The sequence below is a fragment of the Histomonas meleagridis genome, assembly GCF_020186115.1.
Source record: "Histomonas meleagridis strain 2922-C6/04-10x chromosome Unknown contig_9, whole genome shotgun sequence".
In the NCBI taxonomy this organism is placed as follows: domain Eukaryota; phylum Parabasalia; order Tritrichomonadida; family Dientamoebidae; genus Histomonas; species Histomonas meleagridis.
Genome location: NW_027150923.1, coordinates 590,544 through 610,327, shown reverse-complemented (window position 1 = coordinate 610,327; position 19,784 = coordinate 590,544). Strand labels below are relative to the sequence as shown.

The 19,784-nt window shown below is 31.3% G+C and overlaps 8 protein-coding genes across 8 annotated transcripts; 1 reads left to right on the top strand and 7 right to left on the bottom strand.

Annotated features, from left to right (window-relative positions):
- Nucleotides 1-423: 423 nt before the first annotated feature.
- On the bottom strand, nt 424-2,847 carry GO595_009403 (AAA family ATPase; the record flags this gene model as incomplete). The annotated part of the gene is made up of 1 exon (XM_067923085.1): nt 424-2,847. One exon carries the CDS (start codon nt 2,845-2,847, stop codon nt 424-426), a length of 2,424 nt encoding a protein of 807 aa, XP_067770405.1.
- Nucleotides 2,848-4,217: 1,370 nt separating this feature from the next.
- Nucleotides 4,218-4,937, top strand: GO595_009402 (uncharacterized protein; the record flags this gene model as incomplete). Its single annotated transcript, XM_067923084.1, has 1 exon — nt 4,218-4,937. One exon carries the CDS (start codon nt 4,218-4,220, stop codon nt 4,935-4,937), a length of 720 nt encoding a protein of 239 aa, XP_067770404.1.
- Nucleotides 4,938-5,169: 232 nt separating this feature from the next.
- On the bottom strand, nt 5,170-5,637 carry GO595_009401 (RWD domain-containing protein 1; the record flags this gene model as incomplete). Its single annotated transcript, XM_067923083.1, has 1 exon — nt 5,170-5,637. The coding sequence occupies one exon, from the start codon at nt 5,635-5,637 to the stop codon at nt 5,170-5,172; it is 468 nt and encodes a 155-aa protein (XP_067770403.1).
- Nucleotides 5,638-10,900: 5,263 nt separating this feature from the next.
- On the bottom strand, nt 10,901-12,769 carry GO595_009400 (WD40 repeat domain-containing protein; the record flags this gene model as incomplete). The annotated part of the gene is made up of 1 exon (XM_067923082.1): nt 10,901-12,769. The coding sequence occupies one exon, from the start codon at nt 12,767-12,769 to the stop codon at nt 10,901-10,903; it is 1,869 nt and encodes a 622-aa protein (XP_067770402.1).
- A 304-nt stretch (nt 12,770-13,073) lies between these two features.
- GO595_009399 (Thioredoxin family protein) lies at nt 13,074-14,120 on the bottom strand (the record flags this gene model as incomplete). The annotated part of the gene is made up of 1 exon (XM_067923081.1): nt 13,074-14,120. The coding sequence occupies one exon, from the start codon at nt 14,118-14,120 to the stop codon at nt 13,074-13,076; it is 1,047 nt and encodes a 348-aa protein (XP_067770401.1).
- Nucleotides 14,121-14,318: 198 nt separating this feature from the next.
- GO595_009398 (HAD family hydrolase) lies at nt 14,319-15,017 on the bottom strand (the record flags this gene model as incomplete). Its single annotated transcript, XM_067923080.1, has 1 exon — nt 14,319-15,017. The coding sequence occupies one exon, from the start codon at nt 15,015-15,017 to the stop codon at nt 14,319-14,321; it is 699 nt and encodes a 232-aa protein (XP_067770400.1).
- Nucleotides 15,018-15,217: 200 nt separating this feature from the next.
- Nucleotides 15,218-16,054, bottom strand: GO595_009397 (HAD family hydrolase; the record flags this gene model as incomplete). Its single annotated transcript, XM_067923078.1, has 1 exon — nt 15,218-16,054. One exon carries the CDS (start codon nt 16,052-16,054, stop codon nt 15,218-15,220), a length of 837 nt encoding a protein of 278 aa, XP_067770399.1.
- A 181-nt stretch (nt 16,055-16,235) lies between these two features.
- GO595_009396 (ubiquitin ligase) lies at nt 16,236-18,170 on the bottom strand (the record flags this gene model as incomplete). Its single annotated transcript, XM_067923077.1, has 1 exon — nt 16,236-18,170. The coding sequence occupies one exon, from the start codon at nt 18,168-18,170 to the stop codon at nt 16,236-16,238; it is 1,935 nt and encodes a 644-aa protein (XP_067770398.1).
- Nucleotides 18,171-19,784: the final 1,614 nt, after the last annotated feature.

Sequence of the window (19,784 nt, the reverse complement as noted above, 5' to 3'; positions counted from 1 at the left end):
ACTATAACAGAGGGATAGACATTTATTTATATTAAAATTTGTTAGAGAGCTTTGATATGGACATATCCTGATAAAATATCTGTGAGTATACCAAAGTGATAAATGTCACGAGGATTTTGATTTCGAATTTATATCTCTAAAACTATAAAATGCTAACATTTGATTTCAAACGGGGATATCATTGCTTATTATAGATTGATTCCTAAAGATATGAATTAACATCGGAGCTTCGATAAATTAAATTTCATGAAAATCAGCCTGTAATCCATAAGATAATTTGATTAGAAATTAAATTTCATATTATCATCAACCAAAATGTTCGCTGAACTTCAACAAATAAATCTGTAAAAAGAAATTTTAATTTCGCTAATCAATTTATAAAATGTACAATTCGAACAACTTTATTATTTTCTTTTATGGATATTAAACCTCAACCAAATCCTTTTTGTTATTTTCATATTTGACATTTGAAGCCATCAAATTTGTCGATTTCGATATACACAACGCCGCGTCGCCAAAGTCCTTAAACTGTGTATCTGTGACAGTCAGCTTGCCGCCATCTGCCTGTATTCCCACCATTCCCTTCCCAAATATCAATGAGTTATTAATTATCGCTGTTGAGTTTTGGTCGATTGATATACCAATTTCGTTACAGTTATACAAACTCGACGACATGAACTCGAGATATCCTCCTCTTGAGCATAGTATAGCGCATTTTTTCTCGTCATGAATCATTGATTGTATCAAATGTAAGAATCCACCGCTATGTACTTGACAACCATTTCCAAGTAACGAATGTGACAAATAACATTTCGTTAATGCTATAGCAGCTCCTTGTCTAACTTCGCAATGTGCAGAACGCGAACCTTCGAATGTACAATTCGTACACATTATAGCGCCGCCACCTACGGCTATGATTGCGCAAGACTTTAAATGATCTTTGAACTTAGAGTTATTAATGATCACTAAAGTTTTCGACTCATGGACACTACATCCGGCCATGTTATTTTCGGAGAATGTACATTGTTCGATTGTTACTTGTGAACCTTTAAATGCGGTAATACCATTTCCATTATTTTTGGTGATAGTTACCGCAGCTAATGTCGCAGATGAATTCTCGACGTTAATTCCGGAGACATTATTATTACGTATGATACAGTTCTTAATTGTTGCCTTACAGCCATCGATTAAGTTCAAGCCAACTTCATAATGATCTTCAAAGATACATCCATTAAATGTTGGTCTAGGTAATGGACCTGTGATTGCTACACCCGTTTTATTGTTTTTAGCAAAGATACATCGATCGAATGTAACATTTGCTTCTTCTTCGAATACGAATCCGCAATTGTTTTCAATGAATTCACATTCTTCAAATGAGAATGATTGGACATTACGTATGTTACCACCTGCTTCTTTACCATTTTTAACATATACTTTTTTGAAGGTACCAATTGCATTATTAATGATAACAAATCCGACATCTTGTGGCTCTTCAATTGTTACATTTTCTAATTCCATACGCGCATGATTCTCAGCTTGAATAGCGATATCTTTGATACAACGAATTGTTGAATTAGTACAACATAATAATGATGAATCATCTTCGGCATATAATACTGTGCCATTAGTATCTTCCGCATGTAAATCATCGATAAATGCTTGTCCTCCTTCACATGTCGCGATTCCTGCATCCATATCGCCTTCAAGTGTATCATGATTACTTGTAAATGATCCAGTAGAGCGAGTCAAGATCATTATCGAGTTACCACTATCATCAAATTTATTATTCGTCGATATAACACTTGCTGCGTTTTGCGCATGAATTGATACCGCCGAATTTTCTTTAAATGTACAATTAGTTATATGAACTGATGTACATCCTGCTACAAATAATGCAGATGACTTTCGATTATTCGCAAATGTCGTTTCAGTGATTTGTATCGAGCCAATTGATACAACTTCAACTCCTTTACCAACGTTATTAATGATTTGGCACTTATGTATATTAATTGATGCTGTTCCACCAATTAATATGCCGCCTTGATCATTGCGTTGGATTTTGCTGTCAATGAGCTCAATGAAACATTTGTCAACTGCTAATATGCCTAAGAACTCGGAGCCTTCGAATGTACTATTTGTAAAATGTGCATATGATTCTTTGTTGATATAAAGACATGGGTGATTTACTCCAGTAAGCGAAACATTGTCTGCTTCAAGCCTTGATTTAGCTGTTAATTGGATGGCTGAAGCTTTAGCAGAATGAATGTGGCAATTGGAAAGTTTCGTATATCCGCATTCAATAAAAATACCACTGTTGTCACTAATGGGACTATGATCAAAATCAATAGATTCAATGCATAGATATGGAGATTTGGATTTGATGCCTTCGATTTGAACTCGCCCATCTTTAGATGATAAAGTAATCTCTTTGTCAATAGAAAGATACTCATTGTAAACACCAGATGGAATAACAAGCTGTGATGAACTTGGTGATGCATCAATCGCTTCTTGAAGTGTCTTAAATTTATCTGATGAAAAAATTATGGTTTGAACAATTTGACGTGGTTTATCAGGAATATCATTTGGCTTCTTGGGCGACTTTTCGGTCTCGGCAGGTTTAGTTAATGGTACTTGTAAAGATTGAATAAGATCTTTTTCTTCGCTGAATAATTTAGAAAAATCAAATGTAAGTGGATTGGATAAATCTTTCTTGGTTGATTTTGTACCTTTTGGGGTTTCTTGGCTTTTCATTTGTACATTCTGTAATAAGGATGTAAGATTTGTTGCACTTTCAGTGGGTTTTTTATCAACCACTTGTTGTTCGTTTGTATGGTTTTGAGAAGACATTTGTTTTAATAAGTTTTCAAGTGATTGAGCGCTGCTTGAAGACATGACGATTTAGAAATGATAATTGTTTCAAAGCACTTTTTGAATATCGTTGGGTGGTTTTGATAGAGCCACAATCATTATTGTGAGTGCTGATTCAAATTTATGTGCTTTATTACGAAAAAAACACAAATTGTTTGGCAGTGAACCGCCTTCTCAAAATGTGTTAAAGAACTTTTCTTTCTCCAACAGTCAAGTAAAAGAACAGAATTATGTATTTCAGTTGATAAAATAAAGAATATATCGATAATATTAGAAATGTAATGATGATAAAACATATAATTTTGATTAGATAATGAGATATTCTTGAATCAAATACACACGATTATTTATAACGTACGTTAAGGAGAAACTTTTAAATACTCAATTGAACATCCTATTCAAATTCTGAACGTGGCGGCTTTTTTTGTCTCATCTGGCGAAACAATAAAAATTGAACGAAAATTGGTTAACTTATGGTTAATTAGTTACAGTATACGTTTTTCGGGATGCTTGAAATCTTATTGTATGATTTGTTTTTTTAACAAGCTTTTAAAATTTTAGAGATATGTTATGAAAGGAGAAAGAAAAAATATAAGGAATCGTTTTTACTACAGACAGACCTTGTCAATTTTGAGCAAAAAACCTAAGAAAAAGTTGGCTAATTCCCCGGGGGTTTTGGAAAAGTAATCTAAAAAATTCTTATGACGATTAGAGCATGCTTTTTTAATAAAAAACTGACGTTTTGCTCCATCTATTTTTTATATATCAAATTTAATCGTAGCAAAATGACATTTGATTTTTTTGCTGCTGAAATTGACAATGTCTGTCTGGTACAGAAGAACATTTACTGTTACCTCAAACTGTGAAATTAAAATAAACGTACGTTTTCAATATTGAATACCCACTTTTTAAAATGAATACAACATATTTGAAAACAACCAAATTTTTTATTAGAAATTTTCAAACGCTTGAAATGTCTGACATAAATTATTCAAAAAGTAATTTTGGCGCCAAAATTTATTCAAAGTTTAAAAATTAAATTTCCTGTGTAAAAATGATAGTTTTGGACGTAATTAACATATTAATTAAAATTTTAAAATACAAACTTTAGGATTAAATCTTAGATCACGAATAAAAGCTGATGAAATTCTCGAATTTAAATATGTTTATAGAATATAGAATAGAATTATTATTTGCTATTGATATTTGATGTTAAAACCAAACATATACGAAAATTATTTCTTTTAACTTTTGATGCTTGAAGATAATCTTATCACTTTTTTTGCCGCCAAAAATTGAATACAACATAAACTTTTTGATAAAATCAGTTAAAAAGTGACCACTTTTTGATGTCGAACCCACCACCAACTCATGACATCTTACAAGCTTTAGATCTCAATATGCAATTAATGAAAGAACAAGCAAATCAACAATCACAACTAATTCAAAATACTCTTCCAACAAAATTAAGGAAAAAACAAAAATCTTTGTCTAAACAAACTCCTCCAAAACAAAAATCTCTCCCAGCTATTCTAGAAGGAAATTTCCCAGAATCAAATGGAAACTACACAAAAATGCTTCAGGATAATTCAATTCTAATTTCTCCGAGTGAAATGGGATTTGTTCCAATTGGCTTTTGGACAAATAACACAGAAACATTTGGTGGTATTGTTCAAAATTTCTTCCATAAGAAAAATAATTCAAATTGCAGATTTCCTCATAAGCTTTATAATGCCTTACAATTAGTAGAAAAAAAACCAGAGTTTTGGCCTTACGTTGGAGTAAAATGGATGGGAGATACCGTGTTCAAAGTTGATAAATATGTTTTTGGAAGGCTTCTAGGAATTACTGCATTTGATGGAGGGTTGTTCCATAGTCAAGGAAACTTTCCATCTCATGGATTCCAAGAAATTACATGTGAAGTTGCTACTAAGTGGGTCTCACAAGATGATCTTAATGGAATTGATTTTGATCGAATCCGTTTGATGACACATCGCACAGGTTTCAAAAAAGGCGTTGAGGAGAGTGTTATCAACCAGCTAAAATGGATAAGTGATCAGGCAAAATAATGATTTTGTTTTGGTGAACGAAACCAAATGTCTTCAAAATAAATTACAAAATAATAACGATCATTTTCTTTTGAATTTGTGCGTCAACCGTTTCTTGAAATTTTTGGTTTTGGAAAACAAAGAAACACGACAATAATTCTATATGTGATATCACAAAAAAAAAAGAAGCAAAATCCTTTTGTTTTATAAGAAAATGCTGATTTTATGAAAGAACATTATCAAGATATTCTAATTATTTAGCCTTTTGAAGTTGTTCAAAATACTGACGCCCTGTCATAGGCTTTTCTGTGTTGCCTTCCAGCTCCATTTGTTCTTTCTTGAACTTCTCAAGCCAAAGCAAAAATGCTTCGCGTGAGAAGGGAGTTGCTGTAACGTGTTCTTGCTGCTCAACAATTTCTTTATCTGATATTCCAGATAAGTAATCCATAGCTTCGCCAACCAAATATCCTATCATTGATAAACCAATCATTGTTTGTGCGGCTGAATTCAAGAATTTTTCTAAGCCTTCACCTGATATTCCTTCAAGTTCTGCATGAATAGAAGGAACTTCATTTGGATAATTTTCTGGAACTGTAAATGTTAATGTGGCATGTTTCATTCCTATTGAGGGCTTAATAACAACAACATTTTGGCTTTTACATATGTAATTATTTTCATAGATTAAAGATAACTCTTCTTTTTCGATTTCGAATGAGTTCATGTTTTGGTTTGGCTCGGTTAAATTAACAAGCTTTGTTCGACGCCACTTTTTGAAATTAAATTTCCGGTTTATTTACACTTGACTTAACTTTCAATCGAACGATAGTATTTTCTGTATAACGATGGAAGCCAGGAAAATTTTATAAAAATGTCTTTTTTGAAAATATTTTTGTAAAATTTAGGGATCTATTCTAGAAATTCATGAATGTCCTATCGCTAGTGGGAGTACTCCCTAATTCATAATGTTAGATGGGACATTATTTCTACATTTCATGATATTAAAAAGATCTAAATTTAGAATATAGAACATACATAATATTACATTTATTAAATATCGTTTTCATGTTTTTTAAAAATGAGTTGGAAATCAAAAGATTCATTTTCGATTTTTTTCAAATTTCTCAGCGATAAACGTAATATTAAAAAAATAATTTTTATTTTTAATTTTCAATATCAAAAAAATAGCCGAAAAGATTTTTTTGCCGAAATATTAAATTGTGATATACAAAATGCATACATATCATACTTTTTTTTAGAATTCCCGATTTCCCGAAAGATTTTTAATTTTTTTCGGGAAGAGATCCCGAGTAAACTTATACATAGTTATAAGCAAATTTATATTTTTATTCACATATTTCATCATCAGTCCTCTTTTTTAGCTCTGCATCTATTTTTGATAAAAGTACTGTTGCTTTTCTGTTGGTGTTTTCTATTGCATGAAGCGCATTCATTGCATCTTCGTTTTCAAATATTTGGATTGCTGTTTCAGCAACTGGTGATTCCATTAATCTAATAAAAGCGTCAATAAAAATTTTCGTTTTATCATAATCTGTTTCATCAATAAACAATTCCATTAACACATTTAATCTTTCAATTTTAGACACAAAAGATTCCAAAAACGAAGTATCTCCATGAACAATTAGATGTGCAATTACTTGACCAGCTAACATTCTAGCTTCATAAAATGAATTAAATGCAACATTAACAATCTCATCATAATTCTTTTCTGACCGTAAGAGCACATCAGTGTATTGCTGCATTCCAGGTACAGCTATCATTACAAAACGTAAGCTTTCGAAAACGATACGTTGACTTTGATGCGAAAAAAGTGACGGATAAAAAGTGATGTAACGAATCGGCGTTAACTTATTAAGATCTCCATCTGGGCCTGAAGAAGCAATAAAATTTATTAGCTTGGTACATAAATAAACAATTCTTTCGGCATCGCTTCGTATGTTATCATCGATTTCTTCATCGAATGTATTTTGTGCAATTAATTGAGAATGCTCTACAAGTTTACACAAGTTATGTTTAATAAAAAATTGATAATGTGGATGTTGATAATTTCCTGTTGATGTTGAAAGCTTATAAATTCCATGAATAATATTTTTTAGATAGAAAAAAGAGGTTGAAAAATACTCAAAAGTTTTCATAATATGTTTAAGAGTTTTTTCGTCATAACACAATTGGAAAGATTTGGAGGTAAGAACCTTAATAACAATATTTGATGCAATAGGCCTATTGGTGTTTTTACAAAAATCGCATAGGAATGAAACAAAACCTTTGTCGAAAGATGTTTGCTCTTTGATAAAACCATGTTTGGCAAATAAGTAAAGAGAGGTAAGTGATTCATATACAATATCATCAGAGTCTTGTTGAATAAAGTTGGTAAAAAGCTGAAGAACAACCTCTTCTGGAAAATGATGGAAATATTGACTAGAAGATCTCATTATTACAAAGCATGCATGTAAGTATAGTGGCAGGCGTTCGTCATCTGGAGATAAAGCTAATGTGTTTCGAAATAAATTGTCAGGAAATGTTGTTTTAAATAATTCATCAACATCCAAAAAAAAATCGTTTCTTGTAGCCTTCACAAACAAGTTAACAACATCGGGTGTTAAATCGTATGTATGATATGCTGAAATCCATTCATTTATTAATTGTATTTTTTCCTCGTTTAAAACCAATTCGCTCAAATCGACATCTGCTTGTGAAATAATCCTAAATTTTGCGTTTTTGTCCTTTTTTCTAGACGGAACTTTGTAATTACTCTGCATTTTTCATTTAACGGTCTCTTCTAAGTCACCACATAGCCAAAACAACTTAAATTTAAGCATTAGATGTTATTTTATGAAGCATTCACAGCTTGTAGCAAAACAGCTGTTACACTATGATAGAAATATTTAGTTAATGAATTTTTTATTAAATTTTATTATTGAAGAAATGCAAATGTTAGCAAACAATCATTAAACTAAAAGTAGTGCCCATTTTATATTTACTGTTTCCCCTATTTTATAAGTCAAGATTGAGAATTGAATCATTTACATGTTTTCAAATAAGAGAAAATGATTCATCTCTGTTAGCAGTTGAGTTTAAATAATTCTTGTCTCAAAGTTTTGGGAATAACTAGTTTGATCTATGTTTGCCCAACAACATGACCACAAACGTCTTATTCAAAACGATGATTTGTTTCAAAATGACACACAAAATTCAATTGAATGCATTCAATATTTTGACTGTAAATAACAGTGAACCGCTTATTCCAATCAAAAACCATTTTGATTTTTTCAATAAATAGCTTTTTCTATCATGTGAATTGGTTGTATGCTCAGAAATCATGCATTGGTCATGAATACAGTAAATTACATTTATCTTACACTCTAATATGCTTTCTCTTGGATAAACATGTATACATGTAAATAGAGAATCCACTTAATTGATATACTTGGATCATAATAATAATTTTCAAAATTTGATGGTAACATATAAGACGAAATGCAACGGTGTTTTCACTTTTCCAATTAATATCGTTTTCTGATGTAATTTTACTTTTGAAAACAACAGCATTTCAAAACTTCGCAAAGAAAGCAATGTTCTTTATCATTATCCTTTTTATTCTATCAAATCAATCATCCTTTATTGCTAACAATGAGACCCTTCTATTAAATAATGGTAGCTCTAATTTATTACCTTATAAAAATATCACAAAATATATTTTCGTTAATACAAATTATTCTATTGACAATTATGCTTTTTCACATTGGGATTCACTCATCGAAGTTCATATTCTCTCAGTTAAGTCAATTGGATGTTATGCTTTTTCTTTTTGTTTTGATTTAAAAGTTGCGATTTTTTACAGCGATATTACAACGATTGGAGATTATGCATTTTCATCATGTTTAAATTTATGTCAAGTTTGTTTTTTTGGGGAAGTTAAGTATTGCAGTAATTTTACTTTTTCTAATTGTTCGAATCTTAATCTTGATGGAATCACTAATCAGAGTGCTAAAAACCATTTTTTGAAACATATTCAATCTAATCAGAGGAAAACGCCGAAATCAATAATTTTTCAAGGAAATGCAGAAGTCATTTCAGTCACAAAAGTTTCTTCGTTATCTCAAACACATTCATTTACATTAGTTTCATCATTATCAAAAACAGATTCATTTACAAATGTTGAATCATATACCAACACATCATACAATACACAAACATATTCAGAAACATTTTCTATATTAAACACAATGGTTCCATCATATACAGAAACATCATCAGCATCTATTACATTATCAGCAACATTAACATCATCAAATACATTAAGTCGAACATATACAAGTCAATACTCAAATACGATTATATCATCATCTTCATATACACAAGTGAGCACAAGTATTAGAATTACAACTACGATGTATACAAGTTCGCTCAAATATGTTGCTTCTTATTCATATATCGACACAAGAATTTCCACATTAACAAATTCAGTAATAACAACAGGTACTATTATACAAACTAAATGTTCCCCTGATGATGATTTTAGTATGTGTACAGTCATTGATTTTGATTATAAAGTCACAACTGAAATATCAACATATGTAAATTCAAAAATTCAAACACAAATAAATTCTCCTTCTTATACTGCAAGTCCATATCAAACTATTGTCACAAAGGAGTCTTCAACTTCAATACTTATATATAAACAAGCAACAACACGAATTTTAACAAATATGCCATCTTCAACATATTCTATCACATTTTCCAAAACAATAATACCAAAAACAGTATTTGTATCATCAACAACATTCACCAAATCTAGTTATTTTACTATATATTCAGAATTTACCTTATCAAATTCGTTGATTATTTCGAGTTTATTAACATTATCAAAGTCGCTAACCATATCATCCATTCCTACTTTATCTAATTCATTAACATTATCAGCTATTCCTACTATATCTAATTCATTAACAATCTCAAATTCATTATTAATAGAATCAAATTCACAAATCGAAGGATCAGGAACATTTTCATATACATTGATTTATTTCTTATCATTTACTGTGACGATTACCATAAATTCATTAATTTCAAATTCATTTATTTTGTCACTATTAAATTCTGAATATACCATAACGCACTCGAAATATATTTTTTATAATTATTCAGTCATTAAGTATCCTACTTATTTTAGTCTTTATACAGGATTCTTTGTTCCTTATATGCAGAATGAAATAAATGATGTGAGAAATGCAATTAGCAAAAGCCTATTGATTGGAATCATATGTGGTGCTATAGCAATTGTTCTTATCTTAATTGGAATTATAATTTTCCTTAAAAGAAAGAGAAATATCAAAACAGAAGAACAATCATCAAAAAGTATTAGAGATGATAATGAATTTGTTGTAGAAAGTATTGAAAAACCAGATAAAGTAATTGGTGAATTATTAGAAAACGAAGAAGACCTATGGATCTAACATAACATATTTGGGAGGAAAAAATTTTTCTAGACACTTTAGTATTCATGAATATTAAAAAATTCTCAAAAAATAAACTTCAATATATTGTATTTTGTATCAACTTAACATGACATAAAAATTTCATTTTGAGATTTCTTTCTTAATATTAATTTATTTCCAATTACTACAATATGGAGATGTTCTATTATAAGGTTACAACCTTTGGGTAGACTAAACTATACCCCCGGAAAAAATACGTTATTTACGATAGAGGACGATAGAGATTTTATGATAAAAATGATCGTTCGAAAAAATTTCAAAGAAATGATCCCCTGGGGGTATAGTTTAGCATAGCCCAACCTTTTTTTCTGGATAATACACTTGATACAAAACAAATTCTTGAAACAAATTAATTATTTCAAAAAAAATTCACGTGATTTCTCATAAATTAATTCCTCTTCGAAATTTTGCTCAAATATGGCTTTGATGAATTATTAAAGAACAAAATTACAACACATCAAACAACATTTACTGCGAATCTTCTTGCCACTGCGAGTCCTGCGTAGAGTTATTATCCTCTGATTCCAAGTCACTTTTACTACTTTTCGCCAGGTACCTATTCTGCGCCGCCAATTCTCTGTCTTCCTTATTCTTCTTTATCCACACTTCCTCGTTTACGAAAGCGTACTTCAGCTTCGGCGGGATTATTGCCTTCATCTTCAATTCCGCCAAAGACATTGGCTTATAGTTCATGAAAATCACAACTTTGTCGGCGTCGGTCAGCAAAGATCGGTCATTTAAAGCTGTCGGCTTTCGAGTTGACTCTTCGATTTGACCTTTGCCTTCGATCCACTCGGAAACGGTGAAATCCGTTGGGAAGAACTGCGGCGTTATTCTGCACTCGGGGCCATCCGCTATTCGGAATATGAATATGCCGCCTGTTGCGTCCGATGATATTATTGATAATCCATCAGATGTCCAATGCGCATCATGAATACGTGGTGTTTCGACTGGAATGATTAATGTATGAAGTGGCTCACTCGATTTATATATGTCCCATATCGTGATATATGATTTGGATACAACTAAAAAAACACTAGGCAAGAATGGATGCGATTCGATTTTCTCTAATTCTTTCATGTATATGTTGTCTTCAACATGGATCATGGGCGTGGTATCTTCAATCTTCCAACAAAAAAGTGATTGTGATGTGATAGCACATAATATGTTTTCGGTGCACCCCAAAGAAACACCGATAATGTATCGGCGGGAGACGTTTACGCGAACTGAAAAAGTGGAAACACATTGAATTTTGTCTTTAAGTTGCCAAATTTTAATGTCGCCGCCTTTAGATGACCAACTAAAAATATGATTAAAAGAATATTTCATAAAACATGCATAATCGACTGGTGCATTATGTGCACGAACAGTCCATTTATGATTTGATGGAATATGAACAACTGTAATGGAACCAGTATCTTGTGATGCGACTCCAAAGTTACCACCCGGGGAAAAAGAAAAATGAAGAACACCGCCTTTGAGTTGTAAAGGCTTTTTAAGCTTTGGAGGACTCGAAATGAATTTGTGTGTGTCGATGTCAGGAAAATATGTAACTTTTTCACAGGAACTAAAAATGTCATTCACGAGTGAATTGCACTCGTATTGACTGAGTTCGTTTGATATGACACTCTGAACATTTGATAGAACATCGGGAAGTTTAGAAACATTGTATATCCGAAGACTACCAAATGAAGTAGCGATGGCTAAATAACGACCACATGGTGAAAATGCAACAGAATTGATACTTCCAAGATTGGGGTTTGGTAAAACGGAAACTGCAAAACCATCTTCAAGAGACCAAAGCCGAACACAGTGGTCTTCTTTACCAAAAGAAGCAAGAAGTTTTTTATCAGGAGACATAGAAAGTCCGGAAATGGCATCAATATGACCTTTGAGTGTGTGCATAAGAGTAAGAGATGGAATGTGCCAAACTTTGATATTGGAATCATCTGAACCAGTAATAAAAAATGTACCATTTGGATCAATAAGAATGTGCTGTACAAGTCTTGTGTGACCAATAATTCTGTGAGTAAGGGCTATGCGTTTAAGACAATTATATATTAGATTTAAACGCCTTTGTGAAACATTTGTGCATTTTTGAGGAAAAACTGTTGAATTATGTATAAGAGATGGATAGTTTGTCTTAGGGAGACTAGTAACAAGCAAATTATGAAAGAAGTTTGGTGGTAATGAATTTGTAATTGTTTCAGCATTTTCTTTTGTTTGTTGATGTTGAAATGCTTGTTCTGCATAATGTTCTGATATTTGTGGATCAAACTCTTTTAAAAAAGCATATGTTAGTGTTGACGCCTCAAACGCTGCATTTTGATTTTCCATTAGCCAATTTGAAGGATGCCCCTGATTAAAAGTAAACGGTTTCAGCTTAACGTTCTCATTTAAAAGTAAATTTTTCTTTTGCAAAATCAACACCAAATATTTGTTATTTCCACTTTATTAACTTACCTCTATTTTGATTCCAATTGTATAAATTAATCTTATTTATTATAATCTGATTATCACCAAATCATTTTAAACCATTTCCAAAAAAAGTTCCAAAGATATAATAAATTAATTAAATTACAAAAAAATTTATATGTTTGAAATTGTATATTTAAAATAAGATACGAATTATTATTATTGTTTAGAGTTCAGTTTTTTCTTCTTCCTTTTCTTCTTTAGCTGGTTCTTCTTCTACTTCTTTTGGAACAAATTGTTGGAAGACATTGAGACGCTTCTTCATTCCGTCGAGAGAAGCGAATGATCCTTTACGAGCTTCAAGGAGATTATTCATTGTTTCAATATCCTTTTCTATTTGTTCTTGTCCTTTTGCAATATAACGTTCCATTACTTTAACATAGAATTCGGCACCTTTGATTGCTTTCATCTTCTCTACAATTGGTTCCTTCTCAGTTGAGCTTAAGAACTCAGTAACAATTGGTGCAGCTTCTTCTATAAGACCTGCTTTGTCATTGAGGAGACCGTTAACGGCACGTTCTGTTCCGCACTTATCGTTGATGAAGTTCACAACCGCTTCAGCAGTACGTTTACCTGTGTACTTTTCGAATTCGCCATCTTTGAACAATCTGATTGTTGGGAATCCGGGAATATCATTCTTTTCACAAAAATCGTTATATTCATCGCAGTTAAGCCTAGAAATAACAATTTGAGGATCTGCTTGGAAAGCATTAGCTGCAATCTTTGCTTGAGGAAGAAAATGTTTACAATGACCACACCATGGTGCAAAAAATGTGTTTAAAACACATTTGTGGTTGCTAACAGTGGTATTAAAATTGGATGGATTTAAATCAATGAGATTATTGGGTGGAAGTTTTGCTTTGATGTTTGTTTGGTTTTCAACAAATTTACAAAAATCTTCAGACTTACGTTTGCCTTCGTATTCAACACCTGTTGTTTCCTTAGCTTTGTAAAACATGATTGTTGGGTAACCGTCGATCTTATACTTTTCGCAAAGTTCTGTTTCTTCAATACAATTTAATCCACCAAAAGTAACTTCTGTAAAAGCAGTTGCTGCTTCAGCAAAATCTTCTGCCATTGCTTCACAATGTGGACATTTTGTACTATAAAACTTAATAAAAGCTGGGCGATTACCCCCAATGATATTGTCTATGTTTTTTGATGTTAATTCAACATAAGCTGATGATATGAACTGAGTGAGAACAAAAAACATTTGGCAATTTGGCTTGTCAACGCGGTTTTGGCGGCCAATTAAAAACGGTTTCAAGAAATAATAAACGGGTTCCGAAGTTAAAAAAGCTTTTCACTAAGGAATGTAAAAACAAATAATTAGTTTTTCAAACTCTTATTTAAAAAAAGGTGTGCGTTATTCAAGGATAAAAAATTTCGAAAAATCATAAATTGAATTTAATTAAAGCTCGTCATTAAGTTGTGGAAGATAATTAATGACTTCTGTAAGATTATGGACTTCGATCTGTGGATCGTAAATTGTTGCGGACTTCATATTACCCCTATTGACCCAAATCTTATTTGGCCATTTCATTTCAGCTGCTGGAAATATATCCCACCAGTATCCAGCAGCAACATGTGTATGGTTATTATGGTCGAAATCAAGTTTTTCATGGACATATTTGAAAAATTCTAAGCGTGGTTTGTAATTTTTAACCTCATCAGCTAAATAAGCAATTTCAAATAAATCGCCAAGTGCTTTTCTGTTATTGTCCATAATTGCTTTCATACTATTTGACATCATAGCTATTGTATATCCGCGATTTTTGATTTCAGTAAGGGCCTCAACAACTTCTGGGAATGGCTTGAGATTATTATATGCATCAATAACACGATCATATGCTTTTTCAAAGCAGTTTGTGTTTAAGTAAATATCTGTCCAAAAGAGTGCCCTCTGGATTTTGACATCCAAGTCAGCATACTCTTCTCCATACATAACTTCATCTTCAGATGAGGAATATGTATTGGCGGCATTTACTGGATCGACATTATTTTCTTTAGCAATTTCCTTGATTCGATCAGTAATTGAACTCATATCAAGGAGTGTTCCATAGACATCAAATGTAACATAATGAATAGCAAGAAATGAGAAAATTATCATTGAATTAAAAATTTTAATGGTTCGTTACCGATATTAAAGTCAAGTGACTTAACGTCTTTTTTCGGTTAATGATATTATTTTTTTTAGAAAAAGATTACAGTAAAAATATGATTCTAATTAACTTTTAATGTTTAACCAAATACCTTTTTCTTCTTTTGAGAACAAAAACCTTTTTTTAAGACTTTACATTCTTTAATTATTTAAACATCTCTTGAGACGAGTGCACTTGTATTTAAGGACTCATATCCTTGCTTTCTCTTTCGCAACATAACAACTAATACAATGACCACAATAATGATTACGACAGCACCAATGCATAAGCCAACTAATAACCATGGGAAAGATTTTGGATTTTCCAACTCTGGAAGGAATTCAAGTGCCGCAGTTAGATTGGAGACGACATGGTAAGGCTCGAAACGTGATGAGACACCTTCACCTGCACGATTAACCCAAATCTTTGTCCAGTTCATTTCGTTAGCAGGAAATATATCTGCCCAAATACCTTGAGCAATGTGTGTATGACCGTTGTGATCAAAGTCAAGTTTTTGATGTACATATCTGAAAAATTGGAGATTTGGCTTGAAAGCTTTAGATTCGTCTGCTAAAACAGCCATATCAAGGACATCACCAAGAGCTTTTCTGTTGAAATCCATAAGTGAGGTAACAGAATTTGACATGGCAACAAGTGTATATCCTCTCCTTTTCATTTCTTTAAGGGCATCAATGACTTCTGGGAATGGCTTGTATTCATTGTATGTTTGTATTATTCGATCATAAGATTTTTCGAAACAATCAGAATTCATGTTTAAATCTGTCCAGAAAAGAGCTTTTTTAAGTTTTTGATCCCAATCTGCATATTCTTCACCCCATACAACGCGTCCTTCACAATTTGAATATGTTGTTGCGGCTAATTCAGGATCCAAACCATTTTCACGTGCAATTGCTTTAATTGTTTGACTTTTTGTGCTAATGTTTAAAAGCGTTCCATATATATCAAATGTGACATAATGAATAAGTAAAAAGGAGAAGATAATCATCGAAAATGGTTAATGTTTACTTTCAATACATCAGTTAAGGAGAATAACCGTTTCATGGCGACCGTTACACCTTAGAAATCATTCAATGCCAAGCCGTTAGTTTTATCTGAAAAGTTTTTATTGCCCTACTGAAAATCGTATCGGATATTTCAAAAATTTGAGTAAATTTGAGATGGTCTTGCTAGATGAATCCGAAGCCTTCAGTATGGGTAATAGCAATTAAAACCTTCTTTTTCATTTCTGCTTTAGTTCTATAGCAAGGCAAGGTGAAGATACTAAAGCACGTATGAGAAGTTGGCAACAATTTTGTATTTGTTGATTTTTGTATTGTAATTATAACATTTGCCAAACCACCCAAAGGAACTCCATCAGTACCAGTTGTAAACTGCAGGAACTTTGATTTCATTTCATCGTTTAATTCATCAAATATTTCCCAAAACCAAATAACTTGCTTTGATTTAGGCGTATATCCATCACTATACTTTGCGTTTTGCTTTAATGCGTTCCAATCCAAAACTTTTTCTCCACTTGCCAATATATCTATTTCATCTGGAGTAAACATTTCGAAGAATTTTCCATGGCATAACTTAGTAAACCCATCATAGAACGCATTAAACGAAGATTCTATTGATTTGTTTGTATACCAATCCAAATATTTTTCGATATAAATTTCTACGTTTTCATTTGTCACATCGATATTATCTCCATTTTCGATCAAATTTACTTCTTTTTTATTCCCGAACACGTCAATTGTTGCTGTAAAGTTCAACATCAAGTCAGAAATATCTTCACCATCTTCTTTCATCTTTAACATTTGTTGAAAACTCTTTACTACACTTTCATTAATTTCCATCATATCATTTAAAGTTATTTTATAATGTAATATTTTCTTATATAAAAGTAATGGGAATCTAATTGGTAATATAATACTATTATATATTGCAATTGATATAACTTTCCCAAGTGTTTGGAATGTTCGTTGATCTTCATACGAAACTGGATTAAACCAATAATACTTATTATTAATCAATGTAAACATTCCATAGTCTGGAGAAAATAATTTCCCCATTAATAAATGGAAATATTCACGTGATACTCCTCCTGCATCATAACCTGATTCACCTCGAAATTGTACCATTAATTTACGTGCTAAATGTGACTCCGGAATACTTTCGAGTTGTCGAATAGTATCTTCAACAATATGATCTCTTCGAACTTCAATGTTTAAATGAAGCTGTCGAACAAAATCATCCGAAACTCGTCCGCCGTTCATGAAAAATGTGTTTAAGTTCTCAAAGACTGCTCGCGTCATGTTTTGTTCTTGTAAACTTTCTTGATATATATGGAAAAGTTCGTTTTTAAGTTTCATGGATAACACTGCTGGATATGTAAAAAATGGTGAGTTGCTTTGACTAAATAAACTTTTGGCATCAAAACATTCGGAAAAAACATCGTTAATAAAGTCAATGGAATGAAATGGTGGCGTGCATTGGAATGCTGATTTGTTGCGAAGATTCGTGAAAAACTCTGAAAAAGTGAAGAAAAGTGACGCGTTCGGATTGATGGGCTCGTTTTGGAGAATGTACAACGTTAAAAGGTTTTGGCTGATATTGATAATGTGACGAATGACGCGTGGAAGCTTTTGAAGTGAGGCGTAAAATATATCTTGAATTTCTTTAGATAATCGATTGATATGTGCTAAGATTGATATAAAAGTCGTTTCAAATTGTTCATATTCATAAAAATTACCAAAAATAAGAAGGAGAATTAAACCTCGGATATGAAGAAATGTGTCTGTTGGGGATGAAAGAAATGATTTGACCATGTGAAGAAAAGATTGTTGAACAAATGAAAAGAGTGATGCCTCATGTTGCATTGCTATGACAAAATCATCAATAGTTTCGTCATCTATTGCAATGTTGAGATGAGATAATCGATCTTTATTTGAACGAAGGATATGAGGAAAGAGTTTATAATCAGAAAGAACTTCATTAATAAATACGATAGTGCAATCCTTAGATTGGTGTAGTTGTTGTCTTCTAATAAGTGCCATTATTGTATCATCAAATCTTTTGATATGACCTAGAAGAATTGGATCATACACGAAATTTTTCATGCCATCACAAAGTGTTGGATTTATATTATAATTTAAAACAGATATAATTGCTTGTTTTGCAGCTTCATCTGGATTTTTAAATTTTTTTGCAAAAGATGGACAAGATCTGCAATCACCATTCTGACAATAAATGCGACCACAACCTTCTGTATATTGATAAAAGTATAAAGCAATAAGTTTTTCTACATTTTTTTCATCCATTCAACAGATTTTGGTGATAAAATAAACTGTAGAAAAAGTGGGAACTGACTCAACAAATTCTCCAAAAAAATGTTTAAAAAAAAATAAAGGAAAAAACATGTTTAAATTTATTTATACATTATATCCATGAGTACGCATAAGGTAACTCATTATGCGAATTTTCAGCGCAATCGATTATATGTTCAAGTAACGCGAACGGGAAAGGGTCATCAGTTTTATCTGTTTCTTCTGCCTCGATTGGAGCCATTAATTCAATTCTATTTATTATTTTTCCTATTATTTCATTCTCATTCAATAGAGAACCCAATAATACTCTAATATAATCGATATTTCTTTCAAATGCTAATGGTATCACGTTCCAAGTTGTCGAGAAAGTTCCATTTAATATATATTTCGGCGTCAATTTCATCAAAGCCTTTGTTACGGGGATTTGAGGTATTTTATTAAAATCGGATTTTATGAAACCAGGAACGCATGTTTTCATACAATCATCGAAGAAGCAAAGATTTGGTAACACATTTAATGACGAATTAAAAACGAATCTTAAAACAGAAAATAAACCCAAATTAGACATAAAACTTTGTCTCATGAAAAGGAAATTTGCTTTTGATCCATCACATCTATTTAAGAAGAAGTTAACAATATAATTTCGATCAGTTTTAATTTTAATTTTATTCTTTGTTGATAAAGGAGAAGAATCTTTATGAATATCTTTTTTATATGCCTTTAAAAATAATAAAGAAATGTTATCATTTATCATTGTGATTTGAGTTCGTAAAGAAGAAGAATGTACTAATGAAAGAAAAGGATGTATTAAATAAGTCATTGGATAAAACATAAAATGACTTCTTAACTTTGATGATTGACATTTCTCAATATATTTAGTAATTCCTAATATAAACAAATATTCTCGATAAGTTAATTGATATAAACGTGATGAAACAAGCATTATTTGTTTTAATTCGCCACGAACAGTAATGAATTTTAATTGCGTTTCATTAACTCCATCACTTTGTACATATGCATGTATAATATTACTATTAATAGCCGGGAATTTTAATCCTGCTTGATAAGATAATTGGATTTTAGTATTATTTGTCTTTAATATTGGTTGATTATCTTTAAGGAAAATTGCCTTTTGTTTAAGTTCATTATAATTATTAATATCATATTTATTTTTATAAAGTGACTTATAGAACTTAATATGATTTATTGCATTATTATCTAATGTTTTAATATCTTCTTCAATGTCATCAATCCAATTAAATATCTTTTGTAAATCAGATTGCGTATGATTTTCTTTACTATTCTTTATACGTAATAAGAATTCATCAATTTGATGAAATTCAGTATTTAAATTACTATTTTTTATATGTTTTATTGTGATCAAAAATAAAGAAGGATGACTTTTAT